Source organism: Notamacropus eugenii, chromosome 6 (genome assembly GCF_028372415.1).
Source record: "Notamacropus eugenii isolate mMacEug1 chromosome 6, mMacEug1.pri_v2, whole genome shotgun sequence".
Taxonomy (NCBI): Eukaryota; Metazoa; Chordata; class Mammalia; order Diprotodontia; family Macropodidae; genus Notamacropus; species Notamacropus eugenii.
Window position 1 is genome coordinate 368,536,905 of NC_092877.1, and position 27,771 is coordinate 368,564,675.

The 27,771-nt window shown below is 42.3% G+C and overlaps 1 protein-coding gene across 5 annotated transcripts in view; it reads right to left on the reverse strand.

The window, feature by feature from the left end:
- TIPARP (TCDD inducible poly(ADP-ribose) polymerase) overlaps positions 1-27,771 on the reverse strand; it is a 48,477-nt gene that overhangs the window by 11,821 nt on the left and 8,885 nt on the right. For 4 of the 5 annotated variants that reach the window (XM_072618655.1, XM_072618652.1, XM_072618654.1 and 1 more), the window contains exons 3-4: positions 4,510-4,678; positions 2,325-2,521 (exon numbers count right to left, since the gene is read on the reverse strand). In XM_072618655.1, coding sequence (XP_072474756.1) covers positions 2,325-2,521; positions 4,510-4,678 — 366 coding nt within the window. The remainder of the gene's footprint in view (positions 1-2,324; positions 2,522-4,509; positions 4,679-27,771) is intronic. The other variant, XM_072618656.1, reaches the window with a different exon arrangement.

Below are 27,771 nucleotides of genomic sequence, written 5' to 3' on the forward strand. Positions count from 1 at the left end.
GACTGAGTTCAAACCCAGCTCTGCTGTTTACCACCTGCATGACCTTTGGCAAATCTCTCTACTTCTCAGTTTCCTTATCTGTAAAATAAAGGAGTTGGACTAGGTAACCTCTAAGATCCATTTTAGCTCTGGATCTGTGATCCCATGGTCTTATGACCTTGGGGGTCCTATGTCGCTCTGATCCCTCCTGTGCTCGCCCAGAGACAGAAGGAAGGCATTGGGTGGCAAAGACTGAAGGGCTAGATGACTGTAGAATTAATGACTTCAGAAGTGGGGTTACTTGGTCCAAGACCCTCAGAAAGGAGATACCCTGGAGAATTCCTAAGAAGACACCATGCTTGTGTTAGTGAGATGGCAGATGATGTGTGGGGAATGTGAATGTCACAAATGCTGCCACCCTGAGATGCAGCAGCTGGTTTGGAACTGGTCTTTTCTTCATTCAATGACAGAGCTATACTGAGGGTGGGGAGGAGACATCTAACTGGAAATGATTTATCTAAATATAAAAGAAATCAATAAAAAAGATCCCAGTGCTTAATCATTCATCTTTCTCCTATTATTTCCACTCCCAGAATTTCCCAGCCAGAGCTCTCCCCTCCTCTCCAGGATTTATCCCAGCCCAAATGGTGCTAACTCCATGCAGCTACAACTCACTGAGGGCTCCTAGTCCTTTCAAGTGAAAGGATTCTGCCAGAAAAAAAGAAAGAAAAAGACAAATAAATTGGTCACGAATTAGTAACATGAACACCTGTGCCATTCTCAGAGGAAAGCAGGTGCTCACCAATATGTGGAGGCAATCTAGATACAGCTTCATTCCGCTTTTAGGGAGAAGGCACGCTGTTGTTTGCTTATCATGATATCATAGATTTAGAGCTGGTCTTCATAAACAATAGCTTGGAAGGTTTCCAAAGCACTTTACAAAACTTATCTCATTTGATCCTCCCAATTACCCGAGAAGGTAGTAGGAGCTACATTATCCCTATTTTATTATAGATAAGGATACTGAGGGAAACAGAGGTTAAGTGAGACAGCCAGGGTCACCAAGCAAGTATCTGACGTAGGATCTGAACTCAGGTTTTCCTAGTTTCAAATTTAGCCCTCTATCCAGTGTGCTACCTTGCTATCCACACTTTCCCCACTGGATCAGTGCTCACAAAAGCCCTTTGAAATGTTTACTCAGAGAACTATGGCAATTACTGCTAATCCCAAATATAGTGAATTCAGGCATGCCAATGCAAAGAACAGAGAGATAAAATGACAGCAGAGATGTATAATTTCAATGACCAATCTTGGTCCCAGAGAAGAGTTGAGAAAATTCACTTGTTTTTCTGTTTTCAGAGGGTAGGGAAGGGAGACATAGTAAGTACTTAATAAATGTTTATTGTTTACTGACTTATTTGCATATTGCATAGTGTCAGACTCAATCCATGACTTGATTAGTTTTTCTAGTTTCTTCCTTCCTTCCCTCCTTCCTTCCTTCCTTTTTTTCTTTCTGTCTTTGTTATAATACTTAGCTTGGTAGCTAAGAGAGGGGAAGGGGTACATTTGAAAATCACGGTGATGTAACACATAAGTTCTTTTGTTTTTATGCAACAGCACTGGATTTGGAATCAGGAATGATCTGGGATTGAGTTCTCCTTCCTTCCAATCCTTACTATTTGAGTCACAGTAGCTAAGTCACTTTCCATCCCTGAAGCTTAACTGCCTCACCTATAAAATGGAAAGAAGTAACGTGCCATAGAGAACAGACAGCTACCTTTGGAGGCAGGAAGACATGGGTTCAAGTGCAACTTCTGACACACACTGGTTTTACTGCATGACCCTGAATAAATCACATAAGCTCTCAGTGGCCCTACGCAATTATCTCAGTATATCAAGTAGAAGAACAGTTACTGACTTGCCTTGGTAGAAAATTTCCTAATTGAGTGAGATCATAGGTCCAGTAAACAACAAAAACCACTACCATCTGCCTTATAGGGCTCCCAGTGTGAGGCGCAAAGGAGAAAGTCCATGTAAAGTACTTGCTTTGTAAACCATAAACTTCCTTCTTGGTGGTGGTGATCACAACAGATTTAGCATTTCAGAAATCTTTAAGTCATATATCAGCACTAATACAAAAATATGACAAGTGCCCAGAAAGCCCTAATTTATCCGATCAATGCCAACTATTGGCTTCAACTCTGCATTGGACAGAAGAGTATCTTTCACATTGAAAGATGTTCTCGAGTTAGCATGAAAGGTAGCCAAAGCATATAAGGGACAGTTCCTGCAGGTTTCTAAAAACACATCCAAGGAGCAAGAGAGTGCTTTCTGGGTCTACTTACTGGAGATAAGGCATCAGCACCAGGCAGGACCGCAGGAGGGGTCTCTTCTTCATTATCCTTCGAGAGAAGATGCTTTGCTGGTAGTTATCTTTGATGTTCAGAATGTACTGGTGATGGAACATGGAGAATCGGACCTCCCGCAGGCCCCGGAAGCTGGTTTCTCCTATCAGTCGAATAACAGACTGTTGAACAATAGACTGTTCAATTAGAAAACAAAATGGACCAGAGGAAAGCAAATTAATAAACAGTCAAAACAAAACCAAATACCAACTTCACCAATGTCACAGCTTCTAGACAGAAAGAGAGGAACATGGGTGTGCAGATTCAGTGCTAGAAGGAACTTCAGAGCCCTTTCATCTAACCCTATCATTTGTCGGACAAGGGAACAGAAACCCAGAGAAATCAACTTTCCCACAATCATAGAATAAGTGGCAGAGGCAGGGTTTGAACCCAGGTCATCTGACTTCAAATCAAGCATAATTTCTATTCTACCACACTGCCTCTGCTCCAACTACTCCAAGGGACCTGGGATCTCCTTAATGTGGATATCTCTTTTAATGATGCAGATTACAACTCATCCATAGTATCTTCACAAAAAGAAAAAAGGCAATGTTAAGGTGAAATGAGTTTTACTCTGTGCAAAGCAGGCACAGATCAGAGAGGGAGTCTACTTCCTCTGTTCAATGTGGCATGGCTTCTCTCACATGACAATAGCATCCCAGAGAGTGAGAAAAGCTCTGGATTGTTCTGCTAGGACTAAGATTCACATTCTACTCTGATGCTGTGAGTCTCTATTTGTTCATGCTTCTTGAGGGAATTTCCATAAAGGGAATTAAAGATGGAATTGTGCAAAGTTCAAATAAATCAATCCAGTCACCAGTCCAAGAAGCCTGCCAAAGGAAAAAGTAAAGGCCAGACCAATTATCTGGAGAATACATCTTAATGTCACCTTCTCTCCATACTAGATAGCTGCTAAAAGACAATCAATTATTTCATGTATGACACTGTCCAGTAACTAATACACACCATTTCCTCTCTTTATTCCTTTTTAAAGAAGAGAAGAGTCTAAAACAGATAACCCAGCTTTCCTTTTGTGTGTGTGTGTGTGTGCGTGTGTATTTATTTGTGTATGAATGTGCATACATGTAGAAAATAAATTTATTTCATGGAGAAAGGTCAACTCCTTCAGATGTGAAATTAATCCTCTGAAGTCAATTTCAAGGCTTTTAGACATGACTTGACATTCTCTACCAAAAATCAGAGTAGACCAGCATCCTTTCCTTTATTTGCTTTGTGATTAATGAGCTGTCCTCAGTACCTTGGACTAAGGATGCATTCTCAGAGAGGGCAGAGTAGGAAACAGGAATGATTGATTGGCTCGACCACAACTCAATAAACATTTGCAAGTACATCTTCCTGGGGACAGAGTGTGACTGTTCTCTTCTAGTCTCTCCATAGACTAACAACATCACATGCCCTCCTCCCATGGGCCAGGTGTGGCCCTAAGACACTCCAATATACACACTTCGGATTGAAATTTGCTCCAAATTGGAGGGATGGGGCAACATTTATCTTTTGGATTTCATTTTTTAAATTCAAACACATACTCATGTAGACATACCAACCACTCTTACCACCCCCTACTATAAATAATTTAGTTCTATTTTCCACTGACTTTGACAAGTTTCAGAGGCTAGTATTTGGTTTTTGTCAAAAAATGAGACTATATTTCTGATGATGAGAAAAATAGGAATAAAAAAACTGAAAAAAAATATGAAAAAACATTGAGAAGAGTAAATTTTTCCATCCAGTGAGTCGGTCTTCAGCTTTTTTGTTTGTTTGTTTGCTTTTTGCTCTTTTTAATTAGCATAGATACATAAGCTAGACATATCTTAACTCATAAGATCTTGGATTTAGAAAGGATCTCATTGGCCAGAGTCAAATCTCACTCAATGGATGAGAAGACAGAGGACCAAAGAAGTTAAGTGACATTTCCTGTCACAGAGGCAGGGTTTAAACCCAGGTCCTCTGATTCACACCAGCACTCCTTCCATTATACCATACTGCTTCCCCATCTAGGATTGAAAATGGTCCCTGGTCATTACTGAGATGAGATAGAAGTGACAAAGGAAAAAAAGAAAGGGGTCAAATCATGAATGTCATTTTGATGATTAACAATCGGTACCTCGGGGTATTCTCGCCAGCCAAAGTGATCTCTGCAGAAATACTTCCAGACTGTGTGGTAGTTGGAGTTAACGTTGAAAGAAGAAGGCGTGGACAGTCTTCGAATTTGGTCAAACTCAGTTGTCTCATACACACTCATCGCATTCAAATCTGCCCAAAATTCATGTCCCCTAAAAAGAGCAAGGGAACCAAAATTTAGTGCATTCACAAATGACATTTCAGCCTTTGATCAAGTTAAAACTTAATGAGGTATGCAGGAAGGCTCCTCATTACAGAATAATAGGAATGAAGAGGACAGTAAAACTGTTTACATATTGGTAACCTATTGTCAAAGCATGAGCACCCATGGACCTATGTTATTCTGTTGGCCCAGAATTCCAGGTCTCCCATTATTCTTTTGTTTCGTAGGATCATAGGTTTAAAGCTGAATGGGATTTTAGCAGTCATTTAGATCAACTCCCTCATTTTACAGATGCGGAAACTGAAGTACAGAAGTTAAGTGACTTGCCCAAGATCACACAAGAAATGTATCTGAGGCAGGACTTATCTCAAATCTTCTTGTCTCCAAGCCCAGAGTGCTACTGGCTACTTTTCCAAAACTAAAATAAGTTCTTTGACAGCAGGGACTATTTTTTTCTATTATTGCCTAACAAAAACTTGTTTGAACATAATAGACAGTCAGGTGGTTCAACAGATAGAACACCAGAGTTCAAATCTAGCTTCAGACACTTCCTAGCTATGTGACCCTGGGCAAGTCACTTTGCCTCTGTTTGTCTCAGTTTGCCTCAGTTTCTCCCTATGTAAAATGAACATAAGAATAGCACTTTCATCCCAGAATTGAGGAGCAAATGAAATGTTTTAATGTGCTTAGTATAGTGCTGGCACATAGTTGGCATTTAATAATTGCACTAAGCATTGTTCCCGATAAATATCACTCATTATTAGAATCACCTGGCTCTCTTGTTGCTTACTATAGGAAGTCAGGAAATGTCTATATTTGCTTGATGAATAGCAGGGAGAAGGAGAAGAGGAGAGAATTGCCAAGCAATTCTCATTAACTCTACCCCAACAGCAATAAACAGCAACGTTCTCTTTCAAGCCTATGGATGGTAAAAGTGCCAGCAGGATCTGACAAAATTTTCTTTAGAAATCACTGATTTCATTATCAGAAGACTAAGCTATGGGAATATTCAGGATTATTTTGATATCCAGTGATACTGCAAAACTGCCATTTACAGGCTCTAGAAACCCATCAGGAAAGGAAGAAGGGAAGGAAGGAAGGAAGAGAAGAAAAAGGAAGGAAGGAAGGAAAGAAAGAAAGAGAGAGAGAGAAAGAAAGAGAAAGAAAGAAAGAAAGAAAGAAAGAAAGAAAGAAAGAAAGAAAGAAAGAAAGAGGAAGAAAGGAAGAAAAAGAAAAAGAAAGAAACCCCAACACGGAGAAGCTACTATATGAATGAGAGCCTGTTAGGAAATTCACATGTCTGATTCATAAAGAGGAGTCTGATGAAAACATGAACATTTGGATTTTCTTTCTTTTTGTAATGGAACATCCTCTAAGTTTTGAAAACAAATGAAATTTTTTTAAACAAACAAATGTTAAATATCATTAAACAACGGGTGATGCCATAGGCATAGGAGGCAGTGAAACATAACAGAAGGTGTCCAAGGTGGGGGGCAAGCTCAGTCAGAATTCCAGCTCTGCCACCTACTACCCATCTGACCCCTTAGGCCTCCCTGTCCTCAGTTTCTTCACCAGTAAAAGGACAGACCAGAAAATTTAGCAGTGATCTCTTCCTGCTTGAAATCTCATGAATATTCGATAATTATATGACATATAAAATCATGGAATCCTATTTCTTGTTAATGCTGGAGAAGTGACTCAATTTGCCAGAGACAATCTTAACATGGACCCTTGTAGCACACAAGCTGATTCCTTTCCATCTGGCTAATGGAGAGATGTTGGTATATGTGAAAATCCAGGTGTCTGGACAGATTGTTGCAATTAAGTAAATTGTTCCTCCCTGTCATTCTGGGGCTTTGGAAGTGTGTCAAATCAGGCCACGAAGCTCGGCTGGCTGGACAGAGCTAATGGGTCACTGGTCTGATCACCACAAAAGCCAGCTAGCTGTGCTCCCAAGTTCAAGGCACAGTGTGTACCCACACCCTGGGGCTGGTCATGTTGCAGATGCATGTAAATCGGCCATGATCCCACTCATAGAATGAGGATGAGTCAACACAAACCCATCGGCACTCCTGGGAAAGCATCTCAAAGCCACATGCCACCGGCCCGAGGAACAGTGCTGAGCCGCCTATAAAAGGACAGCAGCCGATGACTCTGTGGCCAAGTCCTAAACTTTTTCTCACATTAATTAGCAGGGCCTGGATGAATGACTAGTATACGGATGTTGTTTTAAAATAATCTGACAAGTGCAATTTTGAAAACGGTGGGGGGTGGGGGAAGGAGGGAAGGCGTGAGCACAAGCAATTCTGCCCCAGTGAGATCACTCTCTGTTGGAAAGAAAGCAACATGCCCTCTTCCCTCATCATGTGGGACTCCAAATATAACCAGCGACCACAGCCTGTAATACTAGTTAGTGAACTTAGAAACTCTCACTGGTAGTGCTAACAGCGAGAGAGCGACAGACACACAGAAAGGCAGACAAATTCACAGAGAAATAGGAAGGAGGAGGAGGAGATGGGGAAAAATGAAATCCCTCTTCCATACAAGGAGCACTAAATGGAAAGCTGGAAGGGACCTGGTCCCAGACCCTCATTTTACAGATGAGGAGAGAACAAGTGATTCAAGCAGGAAGTAGCAGTTAGGATCTGATTCAGCTCCTCTGGAGTATGGAATGAGTGGCTCTGTTAACGCAAGAGTCTAATATCATCCTCCCTTCCCTTTGTCTTCACAAAGTCCATTCCAGTAGGGTCTTCTGGTCCCTACTTGCTAGTGCTGGTCTGGATCAATGAGCAGGTGGGCAAAGCTTCAAAGATATTTCATAGGCAGAGAGGAACATTTCATGATTGATTGGATCCCCCTTCCCCCAACTCTGATGACTAAAACTGGACCACTGTGTATCTAAGTGGGAGACTGATCAATGGGTCTCCTGGGGCATACTTGCCCCGGAAAATTCACATTCCTTATCAGATGCCACACTATTGTACCAGGCAAGGCACCAGCCTAGATGGTTTCCCTGGGGGGCCTCATCATAGGATCCTAGATTTCAAGTTGGAAGGGCCCTCACACGGTTGAGGTTGGGCAGTGCTATCAACACCAACTCTCATTTTACAGATGAACCTGAGGGACATCAAGATGGGGACATCACACAGGTAGAATCTGAATTCATGTTGTGGGACTCTAGTGAGCACCCTTTGCTTTGCATCAGGCAGCCCTTTAGCCTTTTCCATAGGCACCCACCAACACCATCCTCCCTAAACTCCCACATTCCAAAATGAAACATGCTTCCTCTTCAAACTCAATCTCTACTTGATTTGCCTGCAGTTATGAGCAAATGATTAGGAATTCCGTAAGGAGGTGAAACAATTTCGTCATACGTTAATATGCATGATCCCTGGTTTTTCCTGACTATATTTCCTGTGTATATTGAAATCATCTGGTTAATTGACCAGCACGTTCTGAAACCTGGCAGCTCTGGTTAGAGAGAGGGTGGGAAAAAACTTTGCATACTGAAACTATTACAGAGTTAGTTTTACTCAGGTCCCCATTCAAGTAATTGCTACTTTAGGGAGGGAAATGCTTCCAGTATCTTGATTTGCATGAGAATGCTAGTGACCCCTCCCAGATGGTTCACAGGTCAATTCTTTGGGTGCAACGACAAATCATGAACTACATCAATGGGTAAAAAGACTGTTTAGCCTTTTTTTAGAGCTTTGAGGGACAGACCAATAACTGAAAAACATTACAGCTTTCTTTTGTAAAGATTCATCTTACCACCTGGTCTCCCTTGAACAGGACATGTTTTAGATAGGAGTAATGAGGACAACTTTCTCCGCTGGAGATAGAGAAATAGCTCCATAGGGCTCCTGAACACCAGCACTGCCCTCCACCACCACCCCCTTCAAGGTGCGACTTGAATTGATCACGCATCATAAAAGTGCAAGACTGCAGGATTCAAAGAGAATTTAGGGTTGGATTCAGCTTGGAAATAATAACTGAGTTGAATCCATGAGTGCTGATGATATCACTAAATGAAATCCTATAAGAGAGGGAGAGAAAGGGGCCATGGAGGACAGTCAGGGCGAGCTAGATGATCAGGCAGTGAGGGCTGAAAGGCAAGGGTCATACAGGGAAGAGAGCATTGTCACAAAAATCTGGAAGAAAAGATCAAGAAAAAGGTGATGGTCAATGTCCAAAGGCCAAGAAGGATGAGGACTGAGAAAAGGCGATTGGATGTGGTCATTAAAAGCTTACCAGTAACTTTGGACAGAGGAATTTGGGTGGAATAATGAGGCTGGGAATCAGACTGGAGAATGAAAAAGAGAATGAGAGAAGACGCCTACATTGTTGTACATTATTGCCTTTTCTAGATTAGCCACAAAGGCAGAAGAGACGTGGGATGAGAAGCTGGGATAGATGGATAAAATAGGGGCCAAGACAGTGGCTCAGGAATGATACAGTTAATCAACTTTCTTAACCATCTACTATACACCAGGCACTGTGCGACAAAGAGTCAGAAGACAGTTCAGTCCCTGCCTTCAAGGAACTTACAATCTAATGGGAGAGACAATATGCAAACAAATGTACACAAATGAGCTACAGATGGAAAAACAGGAAATAATTACAGAAGGAAGACACTAGCATTAGGAGGCGGTGAAGAAAACTTCCTGTGAAAAGATGGGGTTTTAGTTGGGACTTAAAGGAAGCCAAGGAAGTCAATCGGTGGAGGGTTGAAGAGAGAGTATTCCAGGCAAGGGGAAAATGCCTGGAGTTGGGAGATGGATGATCTTATTTGGGGAATGACCAGGAGAACCAAGTTACGGGATCAAAGAACTTGAGTCAGGAAGTAAGGAAATAAGAAGACTGAGAGGGCAAAAAGGGGCTTATTTTGACTTTGAATGCTATAGTTGCTCTTGGGGGTGTGTGCATGTGTGTGTGTGTGTGTCTGTGTGTTTGTGTGTGAGAGAGAGAGAAAGAGAGAGAGAGAGAGGGAGATGGGCAGAGTTGGACTTTAGTAAAATCACTTTGGCTCCTAAACAGAGAATGGACTAGAAGCAGGCAGACACACTCCCCCACTCCCCACTAAGCAGGCTACTGCCAGCAGTGGTGAGGGGGCCTGCTCTAGAATGGGGACAGTGTCAGAGGAGAGAAGGAACCATACTTGAGAGATGCTAGAGAAGTGAAATCAATTTCAAAATGGCAACTACTTGAATATAGTTGGAGGGCTAGAGGTGAAAGATACTGAGGAGTCCAGGACAACTCCTAGGTGGAGAGCCTGAGGAACTGGGAAGACAGTGTTGCCCTGGGGAACAGAATAAGCCTACTTTGTGCCGGGCATGTGCTAAGAGCTTTATAACTATTATCTGATTTGGAGGCGGGGTCAAGTTGGCAGAGTAACAGCACAGATTTTCTAGAACACTTCCCCCAAGCCCAGTCAAATATCTGTAAAAAATGGCTCTTAAATTCTGGAGCTGCAGTACCCACAGAATGATGGAGTGAAGCAAATCTCCAGTCAAGACAGCCTGAAAGGTGGCCAGGAAGTGTTTACTGCACCACGCTGGGAGCAGAGCCCAGTCCAATATGGGCCTATGTCCCAGCACAGACAGGACCTGAGCAGGCCTTGGGGAGACTGAATCTCTCACACCTGTGATGGTTTCCAGACTTCAGGACCCCAAAACGCTAAGGACAAATTGGAAGGTCAGTGCAAATAGACTGTGGGACCAGTGCAGGAAAGTGGAGTGGTCTGGCCCCAGCCCCTAGGCTGCCAAGGGAGGAGGGTGTGGAGGAACCCGGGGCAGCCACAGCAGTAGCAGGGGCAGCTGCACCCACTGTTTCTGGAACTCTAGGCCCACAGATTGTGGGGGGATCAAGTGGCTGACAGTACACCGCCCTCCCCTCCCAGAGAACTACCTTAACAAAGAGCTCAAAAGTCAAGTAAATGGCTGGGGAAATGAGCAAAAACTGGAAAAAGAATCTTACTTTGGTGACAGGGAAGACCTTGCAAAGGGAAGAAAATAAAGTCAAAGCTCCTCCCTGCAAAGTCTCCAAGAAAAATATGAATTGATCTCAGGCCATGGAAAAGCTCAAAAGGGATTTTGAAAATCAAATAAGAGAAGTAGAGGAAAAATTGGGAAGAGAAATGAGAGTGACGCAGGAAAATCATGAAAAATGGGTCAAGCGCTTGTTAAAAGAGACCCCAAAAATGCTGAAGAAAATAACACTTTAAAAAGCAGACTAACCCAAATGGTAAAAGAGATCCAAAAAACCAATAAGCAGAAGAATGCCCTAAAAAGCAAAAACTGCACAGATGGAAAAGGAGATCCAAAAGCTCACTGAAGAAAATAACTCCTTAAAGGTTAGAATGGAACAGATGGAAGCTAATGACTTTATGAAAAACCAAGAAATTACAAAACGAAACCAAAGAAATGAAAAAATAGCAAACAATGTGAAATATCTCATTGGAAAAACAACTGATCTGCAAAATAGATCCAAGAGAGACAATTTAAAAATTATGGGACTACCCAAAAGCCATGATCAAAAGAGAAGCCTAGACATAGTCTTTCACGAAATTATCAAGGAAAACTGCCCTGATATTCTAAAACCAGAGGGTAAAATAAATATTGAAAGAATCCACTGATTGCCTCCTGAAAGAGATCCCAAAAGAAAAACTCCTAGGAATATTGTAGGCAAATTCCAGAGTTCCCAGGTCAAGGAGAAAATTTTGCAAGCAACCAGAAAGAAGCAATTCAAGTATTGCGGAAATACAATCAGGATAACACAAGATCTAGCAGCTTCTACATTATGGGATTGCAGGGTTTGGAATATGATATTCCAGAAGTTAAAGGAACTAGGATTAAAACCAAGAATCACCTACCCAGCAAAACTGAGTATAATACTTCAGGGGACAAAATGGTCATTCAATGAAATAGAGGACTTTCAAGCACTCTTGATGAAAAGACCAGAGTTAAATAGACAATGTGACTTTCAAACACAAGAATCAAGAGAAGCATGAAAAGATAAACAGGAAAGAGAAATCATAAGGGACTTACTAAAGTTGAACTGTTTACATCCCTACATGGAAACATAATATTTGTAACTCTTGAGACTTTTCTCAGTACTTGAGTAGTTGGAGAGATTACATACATATAGACAGAGGGCACAGGGTGAGCTGAGTAAGAAGGGATGATATCTAAAAAAATAAAATTAAGGGGTGAGAGAGGAATATATTGGGAGAAGAAAAAGAAATGGGATGGGGCAAATTATCTCTCATAAAAGAGGCAAGAAAGAACCTTTTCAATGGAAGGGAAAAGGGGTGAGAGGAAAAAATGAAGCTTGCTCTCATCGTATCTGGCTTACGGAGGGAATAGCATGCACACTCAATTTGGGATGAAAATCTATCTTACATCACAGGAAAGTAGGGGAGAAGGGGATAAGTGGGATGCTGGGAGGATGATAGAAGGGAGGGCAAACAGGAGGAGGGGGCTAATTAGAAGTAAATATTGTTTTGGGGGGAAGAAGTCAAAAGAAAGAATAGAATAAATGGGGGGCAGCATAGGAAGGAGGGAAATATAGTCTTCACAACATGACTTTTATGGAAGTCTTTTCCATAACTACACATGTATAGCCTATATTGAATTTGTTTGCCTTCTCAGTGGGGCTGTGTGGGGAGGGAGAGAGGGAGAGAAGTTGGAACTCAAAGTTTTAAATGTTAAAAATTGTTTTTACATGCAACTGGGAAATAAGAAATACAGGTAATGGGGTATAGAAATCTATCTTGCCCTACAAGAAAATAGAGGAGATGGGAATAAGGGAAGGGAGGGGTGTGATTGAAGGGAGAGCAGATTGGGGGAAGGGGTAATCAGAATGCACAATGTCTTGGGGTGCGGGGAGGGGAGAGATGGGGAGAACATTTGGAACTCAAAATCTTGTGAAAATGAATGTTAAAAACTAAAAATAAATTTAAAAATTAAAAAAAAAAACAACAAAAAACAATTATCTGATTTGAGACTCACAAGAATCCTAAAAGGTGCCATCCTGGGGAAGGAGGAGAAAGGAGGGGGGAAAAAATCTAAGATATATGGAAGTGACTGTAGAAAACTGAAAATAAATAAAATGATTTAATTTTAAAAAAAGAATCCTGAAAGGGATGTCCTATTATTATATCCCAGTTTTACAGATGAGGAAGGAATGACAAACAGAGGTGAAGTGACTTGCCCAGGGTTACACAGCTAGGAAGTATCTGAGACTGGATTTGAACTCAGGTCTTCCTGACTCCACTTTGTCACCTACTGACCTCAACCTGGGATGGTTGCTTCTCTTCTGAGGGAGGCTGGAAACCAAGCAGGGGACCTCACAGCAGGATCACATGATAAGAATTAACATCCAAATCATGTCAGCGGCAAGTACATTTTGGGGTAGAGGCCAAGGATGAGTGTCACATGGGGAGTGAGGGGGGTAGTTGCTCCCAGAACAAGGAAGCTGCATGGGAGGCATGGTCTCATTTGATCAAACAAGATGTCCGGGAGGAAGTGGGATTTTAGAAGCAATTTAAATGGTAACCTACCTAGCCAAGCTACAAATCCATCTGGTTGAGGAAGTAGTAGGAAAGTGAAGAAAAAAGGAGAAAGCTGCTTCTGGTACTTAGCGGCCCCCCACTCCTCCTTGGGAGAAGGGCAATCAAATGGAAGGAAAGTCACAATGGAAATCAATGTCACAGAAAAGCTTGTATTCGCCTGTGCTGTTATTTTCCATTCTTCTCATCTTTGGATTTAAAAGAACCTGAAGTCAAAGGACCTAGGTTCAAATCCCACCTGATTCTTACTACCTGAGTAGCCTTAGGATTCCTAGGCTTCATTTAGGAAACTGTACTTCAGTTTCCTTCTATGTAAAAATGAGAGGGTTGGACTAGATGACTTCAGAAATCCATTCCAGCTCTAATTCTACATGTCCAAAATGTGAAAAGAAAAAGTCATGGGCCCCAGGAATTGAGCAAGTTAATGAAACTTGAATTGATTTCCCTGAAATATGATGCTTCCATGGAGAATTCGAAAGAAACGGAGTCCAAAGGCCAGGGGTTGGGGGCTATATCTTGAAGGATGGATATGAGTCAGTTTGCTGATGAACAACGCTGCTTCCATAGGCTTTCTTCGCCAACACACACCAAGATGAGGTTTCAGACACAAAATAACTGAGCTCTAACAAGAGAAGCCATTTTCCCAGCTTAGGTGCTCTACCCCTGCTCTCCTCCCACCCTGCACATATCTTGACAAACTAATTAAGTCTGACATTCTCCAGCATATTTTATCAATGCCTCGTGCACCAACACCCACACTGATTCAGCAAATATGCCCCCACATGATCATTATCCCTTTGTGTGCCTCGAAAAGCAGAGGCACCTACAGACCAGAAAGAAGAAAATAAGATTGCAGTGTAAATGGTAAATAGTGTTGGTGGGAACACCCAAACGAATGAAAGGAAACTGGCTTTGAAGAACATCATCCCCATCTGAGATAAGTGACACCATCTTTCCTAGGTCCTGTCCACCCACCCGCACCCCCACCCCTGACACTTTGACCCCAGTACAGAGAAGAGCTATTTCTGGGCAGCTTCATGACTTAGAAATCACTTAAAACAGGGAAAAACATAACTTTGCTGGGAATAAAATGTCTGGTGACAATCAAGGTAGATAACACCAATTTTTATTTCCATTAGAGCTTAAGAAAAAATTCACACTTAGACCTTTTTATATCTTTGGTTTATGTTTAGGGAAACTGAGCCAAGGTAATTTAGACTCTGAAGAAGAGGCAACATTTGCACAACTGTCACAAAGAAGAAAAAAGAAACTGAAGGACTGCTGAATTTCCCTTTTAAAGAAAGATGCTGAATTCTTATTGCCAACCAGGGAATGGACACTCAGAGATCAAAATACTCAGTCACCAGGGATAAGTACAAGTGGGTCTTTGGTGTTCTAAACTGCTCAGCCCAATCAAGCAATAAGCATCTATTAAGCTTCCATTATAAGCTGGGATCTGTGCTGGATGATACAATTGCAAAGACAAAACACAAAATAGAGCTCAGTCTCTTGGAGGTAGAGCATCTACTAAACTATGCAGATAAGTAATAATGCATAGCAGCTGGGAGACCCTAGCAACTGGGGGTATCAAGCATTCAGCAATCACTTAAGTACCAATCTGTGCCCAGCACAGTACTGAGGATGCAAGGACAAAATCAGCTTGGGAAACTTCCCACTTCATGAAGAAGTCGTGAGGATATAGACTTCCAGTTGGAAGTGATCTTGGAGGCCAATGAGTTCAGTTCTTTTTACAAAGGAGAAACTGAGAGAGATGCAAATCAAAACAACTCTGAGGGGACCATATCATACCTATCAGACTGGCTAACATGACAAAACAGGAAAATGATAAATGTTGGAGGAGATGTGAGAGTTGGAACAATAATGCATTGTTGGTGGAGTTGTGAACTGATCCGACCATTCTGGAGAGCAGTTTGAAACTATGCCCAAAGGGCTATAGAAATGTGCAACCCCTTTGACCCAGCAACACCCCTTCTAGGGCTGTATCCCAAAGATATCATAAAAGTGGGAAAAGGACTCATATGTACAAAAATATTTATAGCAGCTCTTTTTGTGGTGGGCAAGAACTGGAAAGTGAGGGGATGCCCATCAACTGGAGAATGGCTGAACAAAGTGTGGCATATGAATGTACTGGAATACTACTGTGCTGTAAGAAACAGGCAGACTTCAGAAAAACCTGGAAAGACTTATATGAACTGATGCTGAGTGAAATGAGCAGAACCAGGAGAACACTGTACACAGTCACAGACACAGTGTGAGGATTGTTTCTGATAAACTTAGCCCTGTTCAGCGATGCAAGGACCTAAAACATTTCCAAACGACACAAGATGCAAAATGCCATCCACATCCAGAGAAAGAACTATGGAATCGGAATGCAGAATAAAACGACTGTTTTCTCCTTTGTTATGTTTTGTTTCTCCCATTCCTTTTAATTCTTCTATGCAACATGGCTAATGTGAAAATGTATTTAATAAGAATGCATGTGTACAATCCATATAAGATTGCATGCCACCCTGGGGAGGGAAAAGGAGAAAATTTGGAATTTCTGGAAGTAATTGCTGAAAACAAGCAAATTAATAAATTTGGAAAAAATGAGAAAATAAGCCAAATCCAAGTTTTTGAAATTAAAGAGAAAACAAGGCAGGATTTTTTGAAATGAGAGAGAGAGAGAGAGAGAGAGAGACAGAGACAGAGACAGAGACAGACCAGGACTCCTTACTGTGTATCTTGGATCTCCCTCCCTTTTGGCCATCTGGTGAATCCTAGAGACCCTCTTCTTGGGATATTATTTTTAAATTCATAAAACAAAATACATAGTATTATAAAAGAAATCAATTACGTTAGAATACAGTTATCTATATAAATTTTAAGACCCAAGTTTTGCAGATCCCAGGTTAAGAACCCTTATGGAAGATGGGGGAGGTGAGATAAAAGCTATTCAAAGTCTTTGGTTCACGGCGAAAGGAGAGGGAGGCCAAAAGGCAGGCTGTCTGTTTGAAGTACAGGCCCTCCTGTTGTAAACCCCAGATAAGGATGGTGGCTGGAAACAGAGAGTTCTGGAAATATTTCACAGGCACACCAAACAAAACAGAACTGGCTCCTGGTGGCTGCCTTTAGTGTTCAAATAAGCTCATCTGACAGCCCTAGGGTTCTCTGGGACCAGAAAGAGACACTCAGTAATGTCACAGCCTGATGAAAATTAACATTGCATCCTGAACCTCCAAAGTACATGCAAAGCCCATGTACTCTGTTTGCTCATGTTTAGGGGGCCCTGGACTCTCCTCATTTCCTGTTTTAGAAACATTGTTTTCCATTTCTTTTGTGACCTATAACATTTCTGTGAATAGTCTCTCAACTTGGAGAGCACATAACTGGGGGGTGGGGTGAGGAAAGAGTATTGAAAGAAATTATGGTGCTTTCAAAATTCTTGTGCAAGAAAGCAGAAAGTGCTATACCGAACCCATTCTATTTCTTTTTTTTTCTTTTTGGAGGTGGGGGTTAGGTTCAGGGTGAAATTCACCTCTTCAGAGAACTCTGGATCAGTAATTCTAGTGTAACGGAAGGAACTTAAGAATTGTTTGGGGTATTGATTGTGGAGTGATGGATCATGGTCCCCCAGTTGTTGGAAAACAGGTCCACTATACTACATGGTCTCTCTCTTGTCCTGAACAATTTAAAAATATCTGGATAATGAGTGAAAAGCAAATTAGTCACAAGATTCCTTGAAAATGGGAATCGGCTGACTTTCTGACTTTGCAGTCAGAAGAAGGGCAGTTGCATAGACACACACTTGCCGCCCCCTCCCCCCAATCAAAACTAGGTGTTTCTGATAATACTCAGATTATCCTGACTAGACAGGGACAAGGAAAGAATCATATGAATCTGAGAAATAAAGGGATGCGATATGCTTTGGAGACTTAATTGGGATCCTGGGCTTGCCTTTATACTTGGGCACATTACATACATACCTATGTATGTACAGCATAGCCCAAGTCCTCATGGACCCTGGGCTTAAGACCTGAATTCAGATTCTGCTTCGGGTGCTAGCTGTGTGATCCTGGGCAAAAGCCTTTAACCTCAATGTAAAGTGAGGGGATTCGATTTGAGGTTTTCTAAGGTCCTCTAAAGTGTAAACTCCTGATTTTCCCCAAGACGGAAGTATGGACTCGATAAGGAATTGAAAGAGGAGCCAGCTTTGGAGCCAAGGTTGGGTTCAAGCCCTGCCTCATAGGCACTCTCTATCACAGACACTGAGTGAATGTGAGGGAGAGTCGAGACATGGGTTTTGCAACGTATTTTATTGTTAATGCACTGACTTTAGACTATGAGCAGCTATGAGACTTTTATTATTTGTCTTTTTAAGTAATTTGGTTTTTGTTTTTTTAAAACAAACTGTAATTTGCTGAAACACATCAATGGAGGAAATTTCCACACTGTAGATTCCCCACAGAGATGAAATCAAAAGTTAGGACTGCTTCTTCCCTTCCAAAAAAAAATAAATTTCAAAGGTATAGTACACCGCGTATACGCATATATGTATACACAACACAAAAGATGTATGTACATACATGAAACAGTCAATAATGTGCTAGGCACTAGGATAAGTTCTGGGGATGCAAAGGGGGCAAAAAAATTTGCTCTCAGGGAGCTCTCTCTCAACTACATACAGGATATATGTATATATACATGTATATATTTCTAAGCAGTAATGTACGGTTCTAATAGATTATTACAACATGCACACATATATGCTAATATTTATAAAGGACTTATTTGTATCATTCACTGTGCTAAATTTGCTTTACCATTATCATCTCAGGTGATCATCAAAACAACCCTGGGAGGGAAGGAGGTGCTTTTATTCTCCCCATTTTACAGATGAGGTAACTGAGGCAAACAGAGGTGAACTGACTTGCCCAGGGTCACACAGCTATGTGTGACAGTAAGTGTCTGAGGCCAGATCTGAACTCAGGTTTTCCTGATTCTAGGCCAGCACTCTATCCATTGTGCCACCTATTTATATATACATACATACACACATATACATACATATACAAACACACACATATACATATATGTATATATATTCCCTTTTAGAAAAAGGAACATATTACATCTACAAATGAGCATCTGTCAATGCCCTTTGACTTTGTAAAGTACAAACGGTGGATGAAGCAGCAATCAGAACCTATTATTTCAAAGCACTCAGTCAAGCTTAGTCAGTGCTTTTTAAGACTCCCCTGGAATCCTGCTAGCAAATGATTCCTTATGAAGTTCCTGGGGCAAGAGTTAAAGGAAAAAAAAACCTTTAAGGTACCTGTCAGAAAGCAGATTTCAGTCACTGCCCCTGGTATTCGAGAATCCAAGAGTTACTGAAAGTCTTGTGCTGTCAAAACCACTGGATCAAAGCAAAGAAGCCCAAAAGAGCTTTCTTAGTGCTGACCTAGGGAAACATAAACAGCTTTTGCACATTAAAAACCCTCTTTACAAACTAGGCAGAGCTCACTGTTCTTGTATACGTGTCTCTGTATCAATCAGCCAGTATTAATTCAGTGCTCAAGACATGACAAGCAGAAAGGCAAGGTCCAACCTGCCCTCAAAGATCTTACACTCTTTCAGGGGAAATAATATGTATACATGAATGGATGAATGAATGTCAAACACAGAGCTAAGCACCAGGGATACAACAGAAAAGCTAAGATAGTCTCTGTCCTCAGACTTTACATTCTAATGGGCCAGAAAGAGGTATTTTGCTTTTGAGTTACTGGGATGCAGAGTGAAAGCGGAGGAGAGTAGGCTGACACATTCTTTCTAACTGAAATGGCAGAACTGACTTGATTAGGATTCCAAAACAGTTACACTTAAAGTACACAGAAGTATATGCATGTTGTCTTTACCTTTGGAGATGTGGCCATGACGCAAAGTGACATTTTGAAAGCACAGGTCTGTCTTGGTCACTCCCCTGCTCAGGAAGTTTCAATGGCTCCCTATCTCCTCCAGGATGGAATATAATTTTCCTCAGCTCAGTATTTAAAGCCTTTAAAGACCTGGTGTCAACCTGCCTTTCCAGACTATACACATCATTCCCTTTCATGGACTCAATGGTCCAGGCACTGTTTTTCCTTTTCCTCATACCCAACACCCCATTTCCCTTCTCTATGTCTTTGCACAAGCTATGCTCTTTGCCTGGAATGCACTCTGCCTTCACCTCTGCCTCCTAGAATCCCTAACTTCCTTCGAAGCCCAATTAGCTCACCTCCTACACGAGGGCCCTGAACTGCTAGTCCCCCTCCCCCATATACCTGTCTCTATTTTGCTGGCAATTTTATGGACGCTTTGTTTCCACTAATAGGATGTCCGCTCCGTGAGGGCAGGGGCTGTTCCATTTTTGTCCATTTCCCAGTACCTAGTGCAGTGGTTAGGACGTGGTAGGCACCTAATCATGCTTGCTGACTGGCAGAATGTTGCCAAGAAGCTCAATTTCATAGCGTCAGCCAGCTTGGAGCCTTTCCGCCTGATTCAGCAGGGCCTGTTTTGAGCCTCACAGACAGAGGGCAACTGTGATAAATGAGACACATGGATGCACCGTGGTCTGAACAGGAAGTGAAACTCCGATTCTACCGGAACAGCTGGGACACCAAGGCACAGACTCCTTTCATGTAGTCATCCTGGCCACGACTTTCCATCACAGATGCCAGTTCTAGCAAGGCAGCTAAATACTACTCCTGGAGAAGGACACTCCCGTAGGGAGGCCTCTGTGCTGACGTCAGACAACAGCTCAGCTTCAGGTGGAGTCAAACTTCAGTGATTCAGATCACTTGGACCAACACCTGGGGTGACTTTCCTTTTGCTGAGTAAAAGTAACTTTTTGTAAATAATCCAAAGTTCATTTTATCCTAAGGACTTTACTGGCCAACAGGTCAATAGATAAGGAATGTGGTCCTCAAGGAAGTAACTTACCAAAGTCACAGATAGTAAGAGTCAGAAGAAGGATTTGAACTCAGATCCTTTGAGTCCAGAGCATGAGTCCCTCCCGACCCCACCTCCTCATAGTTCATATTAGCAGGAATTTCTTGTTACTATATGAAGTACATGGGTACTCTATGTTCCATCCAGGGCTCTTTGGGTGTGTGTTGTGGGGGGGAGGGGAGGATTGTTTCCCCAAATGGAGAGAACGTAAACTAATGGTGTCCCAGTATTGTTTCAGGTTTTGCTGCCTATGTCTGGACACCTTGACCGCGGCATCAGAGGAGCCACATGTCCAGAGAACGATCTTTTGTTTCCTTAGAGGAAAAAGTACTCTGTAGGACTCACTTGTATCAATTAGCTAAAACGGTCCAAATTAAAGTGTACTTACAAACTAATGACAGAACATTCCACACAAGGTCTCTGATATTTGGTAGCATAGCAACGGGGAGTTTAAATGACTCCTCGTGCTGGAAAGGAAGAAAGCTCACCAGCCTGGGTTTTCTTTATCTCTTCAGGCTAGAACCTTTCATGGTGGGGGGAGGGGAAGAGGAAGGGGAAGAGCTGTTATTTGGATTTTCTCACTGCCTAGAAGTGAAAGAAAAAGCCAGGTGACAGGCAGAAACCAAAGAGCCACCACAGCAGGAAGCGAGGTGGAGGATTCTGGGCCCTTTGCCCTGTCCTTGAGCCGATCAGGTGCAGGAGCTTGCTGGTCCCAGGGGGCAGGTTCTTTTCTGAAAGTGCCACACTGCATTCTGGGGGCACAGAGCACCCAGGACCTCACTCCTCTTCCTGTCCAGACCTCAGCGCTCCATAGGGAGCACCTCAACTTCTGCAGAATGCCACCAGATGACTGTGTAATTAGGCAATCCCCATGACCAAAGACCCAGGCTTGCTCTCTGGTTTCACTGAAGGGAGACATTTGAGAAAACACATTTTCTCATAAAACGTGCTCGAAAGAAGAATATTTCAAAATTTCCTACTGTTACGGGAAGTTCATTGTCTCCTCTTACAATCACCACAAGACCCTTTCTGTGCTTATTAAGGGCAGCACCACAATACATCTGCCTGGACGAGGGGCAGTTTTTGCCCCAAGATGTAGCAGGTAGAGCTTTCTCTCCTTCCCCTCACACAACAGTCACTTACTAGCATGTGCTCACGAATCACTAGTTTCTAGAGAGAGAGGAAAAATCATCCCTTGCTCCCTAAAGACTGGTCTCTTTGTCCACAGTAACCATCCCACCTGGTACTGATTCTTTAGCTACTAACTGGGGAGAGAATAGAAAAAAGGAATGAGAAAACAGCCAGCCATATCCCAGGGAGACACCTTTTTGCTAAATGGAAACAGAAATACAGTTCCCTCCCCTCTGCACTTGTCCTAGCAACAATAACTGGAACCACTATAAAACAGGGAGGGTTTTATCAGAGGAGCATTAGAGATATCTCCACACCAAAGAGCACTGCTCAAAGAGATGCTGAACTTTAGAGTTAGCTTTGCGTCGCTTATGTATTTATGGTGTTGCAAAGTACAGTAAGACATGTGATCACAACCTCTTACCTAACAGAGCAAATAGGAAAGACCTTGGTTTGGCTTCAATTACGCAGAGCGATGTATTATATAATTCTGTATGACCTCTCACCTACCTATCCTTCGATCATTCGAAGTTCCTATCATGAGTGTGGGAACTCCTCTCCGACAAGGTTACATTTCCTCTACAGCACTAAGAAAAAATTCTAGATCACTCATTCACCTCTCAACCCCTTTCAATTAAGTTTCCAACTGAAAGTGTTGTCTCTCTCTGTCCTGCTGCATCACATTCCTTCTTCCTCCTTGACTTCTCAGTATCTTTGGATAAGGTTAACAGCTCTCTTCAGCCTAGACTCTCTCTTCCAATTGTATTAGATGATACTTCTAACCTCCACTGCTTTTCACTCCTTAAGATATGCTTCTAGCACGTACCTTTGTCTCCTCCCCACCCCCCTCTTCTCTGGCCTTCAGTTTTCAGGTCCCTTTTATGTGTTGTCTTCCCCACACACACACATTAAAATGTAAGTTTTTTGAGGGCATTTGGTATAGTGCCTGGCACCCAGTAGGCCTTAAGGCTCTTAATAAATGTTTTTTGATTGACTGATTTCCAGCACTTAGCACTGTAAGAACCTAAGAAATGCGGTTAACTGACTGCCTCCTTCTCTTCCTTTCTGTCTAATGGCTTTGAAAGTCCTTACTGGATCATAAAGCAGCTCCTGCCCCTTGGCTACAGGCTCTGTACTGTGCCTGCTTTCTCCTTTCTCTGTATTTGGATTCTGAGAATTTTCAGGGGTTCGATTTTCATCTCTACAAAAACAATTTCCAAATATCAATATCCATCCTTAGTTCTCTCTCTTGGGCTCCAGTCATGCATTGCCATCTCAGTCTAGCACTGAAAACTCCATATGCTCAAAAGAGAATTCCCCAGATTTTCCCTTAAATTTCCTCCTCCTTCCAAGTTTTCTAACTTGGTTGGGGGCAGCACCATCCTTGAAGTTACCTAGTTCATAACCTTGAAGTCATCTTTGACTTATTTTTTAGGTTTCTTCACTTTTTAAAAATTCTGACTTTAATACGAGCCTTTCCATATATATTGCAGAAAGAGACGATTATACATAAAACTACAAATCTGATGTGTAGAACTTGCCTTTCTTTTCAGTATATGATAAATTCAACACCTAATTTTCAAAGCTGTGATGACTGGGCGAGATTCCTTTACCACCTTCTCCTTTTTTTCCCCTTTTTTCTTTTCTAAAATTAGGAACCTTATCTCTAGCCTCTCTCTTCCTCAGAATTTCTCCTCCCATTGGAAAAAAAAGCAAAACAAAACTCTTGTAGCAAATAGGCAGAATCAAGCAACATAAATTCCCAAACTGATCATATGTAAAAATATGTCTTGCTGCATTTTGTGTCTTATCTCTTCTCAGGAAATGGTTAGCTAGCATGCTTCATCATCCAGCATCCTTGACTCTTTTCCCTCTTCCTCCCACCTCATGTAGCCAGTCAGTCAATTGCCAGCTTCCTCATAGGTACCCTTTTCCCCACTGCCACCATGCTAATTCAGGCCTTCAGAATCTCTTTCCCAGACTATTGTAACCTCTGCCCTCATTCTTCCTGCCTCAAGACTCTCTGATCTACTGTTCACGCAGCAGCCAACACAATCTTCCTAAATCAAAGGTCTGACCATGGCTCTCCCTTGCTCAGATACCTCCAACACATTGTTGGAGCTTCCTAGGATCAAACACAGATGCCTTTTGACCTTACAGCCCTCCCTCCACACTCTGCTCCAACCTATCTTTTCCCTTTATCACTAGCTTTCCCCCTTTATTTGGGCTCTGATCCATCCCCACCCAAGTACTCGATGTTCTCTGAGCTCAGCATTCCATCTGCCTCCTCCATACATTCACCAGCCATCCCCCATGCATTCATTCCCTCTTTATCTCCACTTCTCAGAATCCTTCAAATACCTTCTCTCTGGTACCACCTCCTTTGGAAAGATACCCTATTACCCTATTAGTAAATGTTCTTTCTCCTTAAATTGCCTAAATAGAGGCAGTGTGGGCTTATGGATACACAGCCTGCCTTGGAGCCAGGAAGACCTGGGTTTGAGACCTACCTGTCTCACATACAGGCTGGGTGACCCTGGACAAATCACTTAACCCTTCATTTTTGCTGGCAGTACTCTGAGATGCTAAGTTTCAGAGAAGGGCATGACCTAGACAGGTTCTGCCAAGTTTCTCCATTGAGAAGTTCCCTACACCAAGGAAATGACAGATCCATCCCTATTTCTGCGCTAGGGAAGTCTCGCTGAGAACTGGGATTGTTTTGTTTTTGGCTACCTCACTAGTCCCTGCCATATGATAGGCAATAAATGTCTGTCAAATTGAAATTAGTAGGTGATCTTCCTTGGTTATGGTCGTTGAAAATTTCCTCATCTCCTGGCCAACCTCAGGAGATGGATCCCCAGACTTTGCCAAGCTGGTGCTTGGACAACACATAGTCAACTAGCAGACCCATACATAGCAGACCTTGATAGCTTCACAGGACTTATGTTTCACTGGCATAATTTTTGAAAACCCAAGGTCACTGGGATGCCACAGGAAGGCACAAGAGGAGAGCTTTTGTGGGGCAATTTACCCACATCAAAGAAACCCACCTGAGTTTCTGTGATCACAATTCACTGCCCTTTGCATTCTCTTGACAATGGAGTATACCTGTGTGCATCTTGGGGCCGCTAGATAACCCATAAGAAACTTCTGATTGAATCATTCTCCATCTTTACCTCTGGGAGGTTGGTTTGATTGCCATGAATACCCCAGGAATAAGCTGACCTCAACCTGGAACCAGGTGACAGCTGTCTCTTCCAAAAACTCGGATTCACTCATTGATGGGGGAAGAAAAGATAAACCAGAAAGGGAATGAAGGAATGATTGCTGCTGATTCTCCCGACAGCTCTACACCAGGCCAAGAACTTCTCTGGATGTGTCGAGATAGAAGCCAATTAGTTTTATTTCATATGTAAATAAAAAGACAAAGAGGTACAAAGAATAAATTCATTGGAGCGCATTATTCTTTAGCACCAGGCGGCCCATTGGCAAAGTCACTTCATGCACATCTTGCTTACAGAGGCTCCCTCTTCTCTTCTCTTTCTTTCCCTCCAGCAAGGGATTTTTAAAAATAAATTCAAACCCATCCAGCTGTATATATTCAAGAAATACCAAAAGTCACAAGGCCTAGTGAGTAAGTTTCAGCTGTTTGCTCTTCTCCAGTGTTATCAATAACACATAATGAGTTATCGCATACATTGCCACAGCTGTGCAGACCACAGAGCTAACTTGTTTAATTTAACGACTGGGGCAAAAGCAGAAGTACTGGCAGCAGTCCAGGGGAGGTGGGCTGAGACGGTAGTAGTGGTGGGTAGAAGACAAACTGGCATATAGGACATAGGCTAATAAAATAGTAAGCGTACTGCCAGCCTTTTATCATCAACAGCATCGTTAATCAAGGAATCAATCAATAAACATTTATTAAGTGCCCACTATGTGCCAGGCACTGTGCTAAGCCCTGGAGATACAAAAGGAGGCAAAAGACAGTCTCATTACACTCTAATGGGAAGAAAGAGAGTATGTACCAGGAAAATAGAAAATCACTAACAGTAGGAAGGCATTGGAACGAAGAGGGTTTGGGGAAGGCTTCCTGTAGAAAGTGGGATTTGCTTGGGACTTGGCATTTCTTCTGTTTGCCTGTGAAAGTCATCTGATGGTGTTATCACATGAGCAGAAGAGGACTCCTTGAAACAAGCCAAGCGAGCGAAATTGCACAGAAACCGAGAATATGACAACACTGAGCTTAATCCTCCAGCACGATCAACTCCCTTTTTTGTCAACAACAGCTTGACTTTTAAAGGAAGAAAAGTGGACCTGCCAGGAGAACTTCAAGAGGAAGTGGGAAGCTGCCCCCTTTGCTGAGTGGTCCCAACTTCCAGAACATTCCCACTCCCTTCAAACATAAGGCCATGGCCAAATGGGGGCTGAGATTTAAAAAACAGATTAGCACAGCCTCCACCAACAATTCCAATTATCCACTACAATACTGGCATGATTAGTGTAGGGCTTTTAAAAACTGCTGAGTTGTGCCATCAGACTATTCCCTCCCACTGACAACCAGCCTTAGACTGTCAGAGAATCCCTTCTCTTAAGTCCCCAAACAAACACTCGGTTGTTTTTTTTTCCCCAAGAGCATGTGGTCCCAATCTGGAATTACTCCAAGGCCTATCCTAGGTTCAAAAGGAAGTCTCAGCACTGGATATACAGAGTTTTGGGCCCACCACTGGTGTCCAGCTGATGTTGGCATTAAACATCTGCAGATGTACAAAAGCATAAGAAAATCCATTGCAAACCCTCCTATCTCATCAGTCAGGCTGGCGGCCAAACTGGAAAAAAGGGGGAGAACAAAAACTATTCCATTGAAAACAAACCAGTTAAATCAGCAGGCACTAAATTTTTATTGCAAATGTGTTCACAGAATCACAGAATCAAAGCATTGAAAAGGACCTTAGGCTACCATCCAATACAACCTTGTCATCTGATTTTATCCCTAGGAATAAAATGAATAAGCTGCATGCCTTTTTGAGTTAAAGAATATCTTAGAGTGAAACCAACTGGGAAAATGAGATGTTTAAGAAATTCCATCTGCCTAATCTGAACTGGTTCATTTTCAACAGGCTTAACCCAGGAGGGCTTGGCCCCAACCCTCTTTTCTGCCAGGGGCCCGGAATTATGAATTTTCTTGAAACTCCACACAATGAAGATATTGTGGATACCAAGTGTGGTAGCCAGTTAGTTACCATGCCACATCAACTGCGGCAAACAAGGAACACAAACAGCCGACACCCATTGGTTAGCCCTGCGGCTGACTCCAGCTTGGCCCTTCCCCAGCCACTAGACAAAGTGCTGAGGAGGGCTGCTTCCTGGTTGTATGCAATCTGCATAGATAGACTAGCTTTACAAGCCTGACCACAAGAGATTAATAAGCTTTAGCCAAATAATGTGGTAACCATGTGAACTGGGCTGCTCTGGCTTGTTTGCAAATCTCTGGGCAATGCCGCTATCTGCATCTTGTTGCTAGGAAACCCAACATCGCTTGGGAATACAAGGAAAACCAGGTTGTACTGACCACAGGTCGATCCCGTGGAAGATTCATTTGGGATGCCAAGTTCCCCATCTGAAGTCCTAAACCTGAGTGTTCAGTTTGTGACCTTCGGGCAATGTCCATCCATTCAATCATCAACGATGGTATTACTATCAATACTGGCATTGAGGGGAACAAGTCTTATTGACAATAATGACAAAAAAACCCAATGTTCACATCAAACTTAGGAAAGACACTGTGTCCCTTGTCTCCCAGCCGGGCCCCACCCCCACTCCATCATGACCTGTATGTGGAATCAGCTCCTTAGCCTAGTGTGAAACCTCCTTCTCAACTCTAGTACCTGCTCAATAACTCTGAGTAGGAGAAAGCACTAACTGGCTTGTCCACATTCACACAGCCAGTGTAGGTCATCAGCAGGACTCAAACCAGGAGCCCTCCCCCCCATATACATATATAGGAAATACATAATGCATACAGATATGTACATGCACATCCATAAATGCATATTTACATATAGGTACATACATACATATATAGAAACACATACAAACACGAACGGATTTAAGATGTCTTTTGCATTAAGTGTATAATACGCATCATCCTCACTAAAACTATTTTTAAAAGCCAGCAGCCCTGAGCCAGCTTTGTAACTAACTCCATAAGAGCGGCTCAAAGGTCAGCTTCTGTACTTTAGCCCAGAACAGCCTTTAACAGAGAACAAAACATGGAATGCCCCGATGACCTCAGACTAGTTCCTGGATTTTTCTAGGATCAAACTACTTTTCTTCCTCTCTCACTTTACTCATGGTAACAGAATGTAATGTGTTTGAAAATGACCTTGATTAAGTTT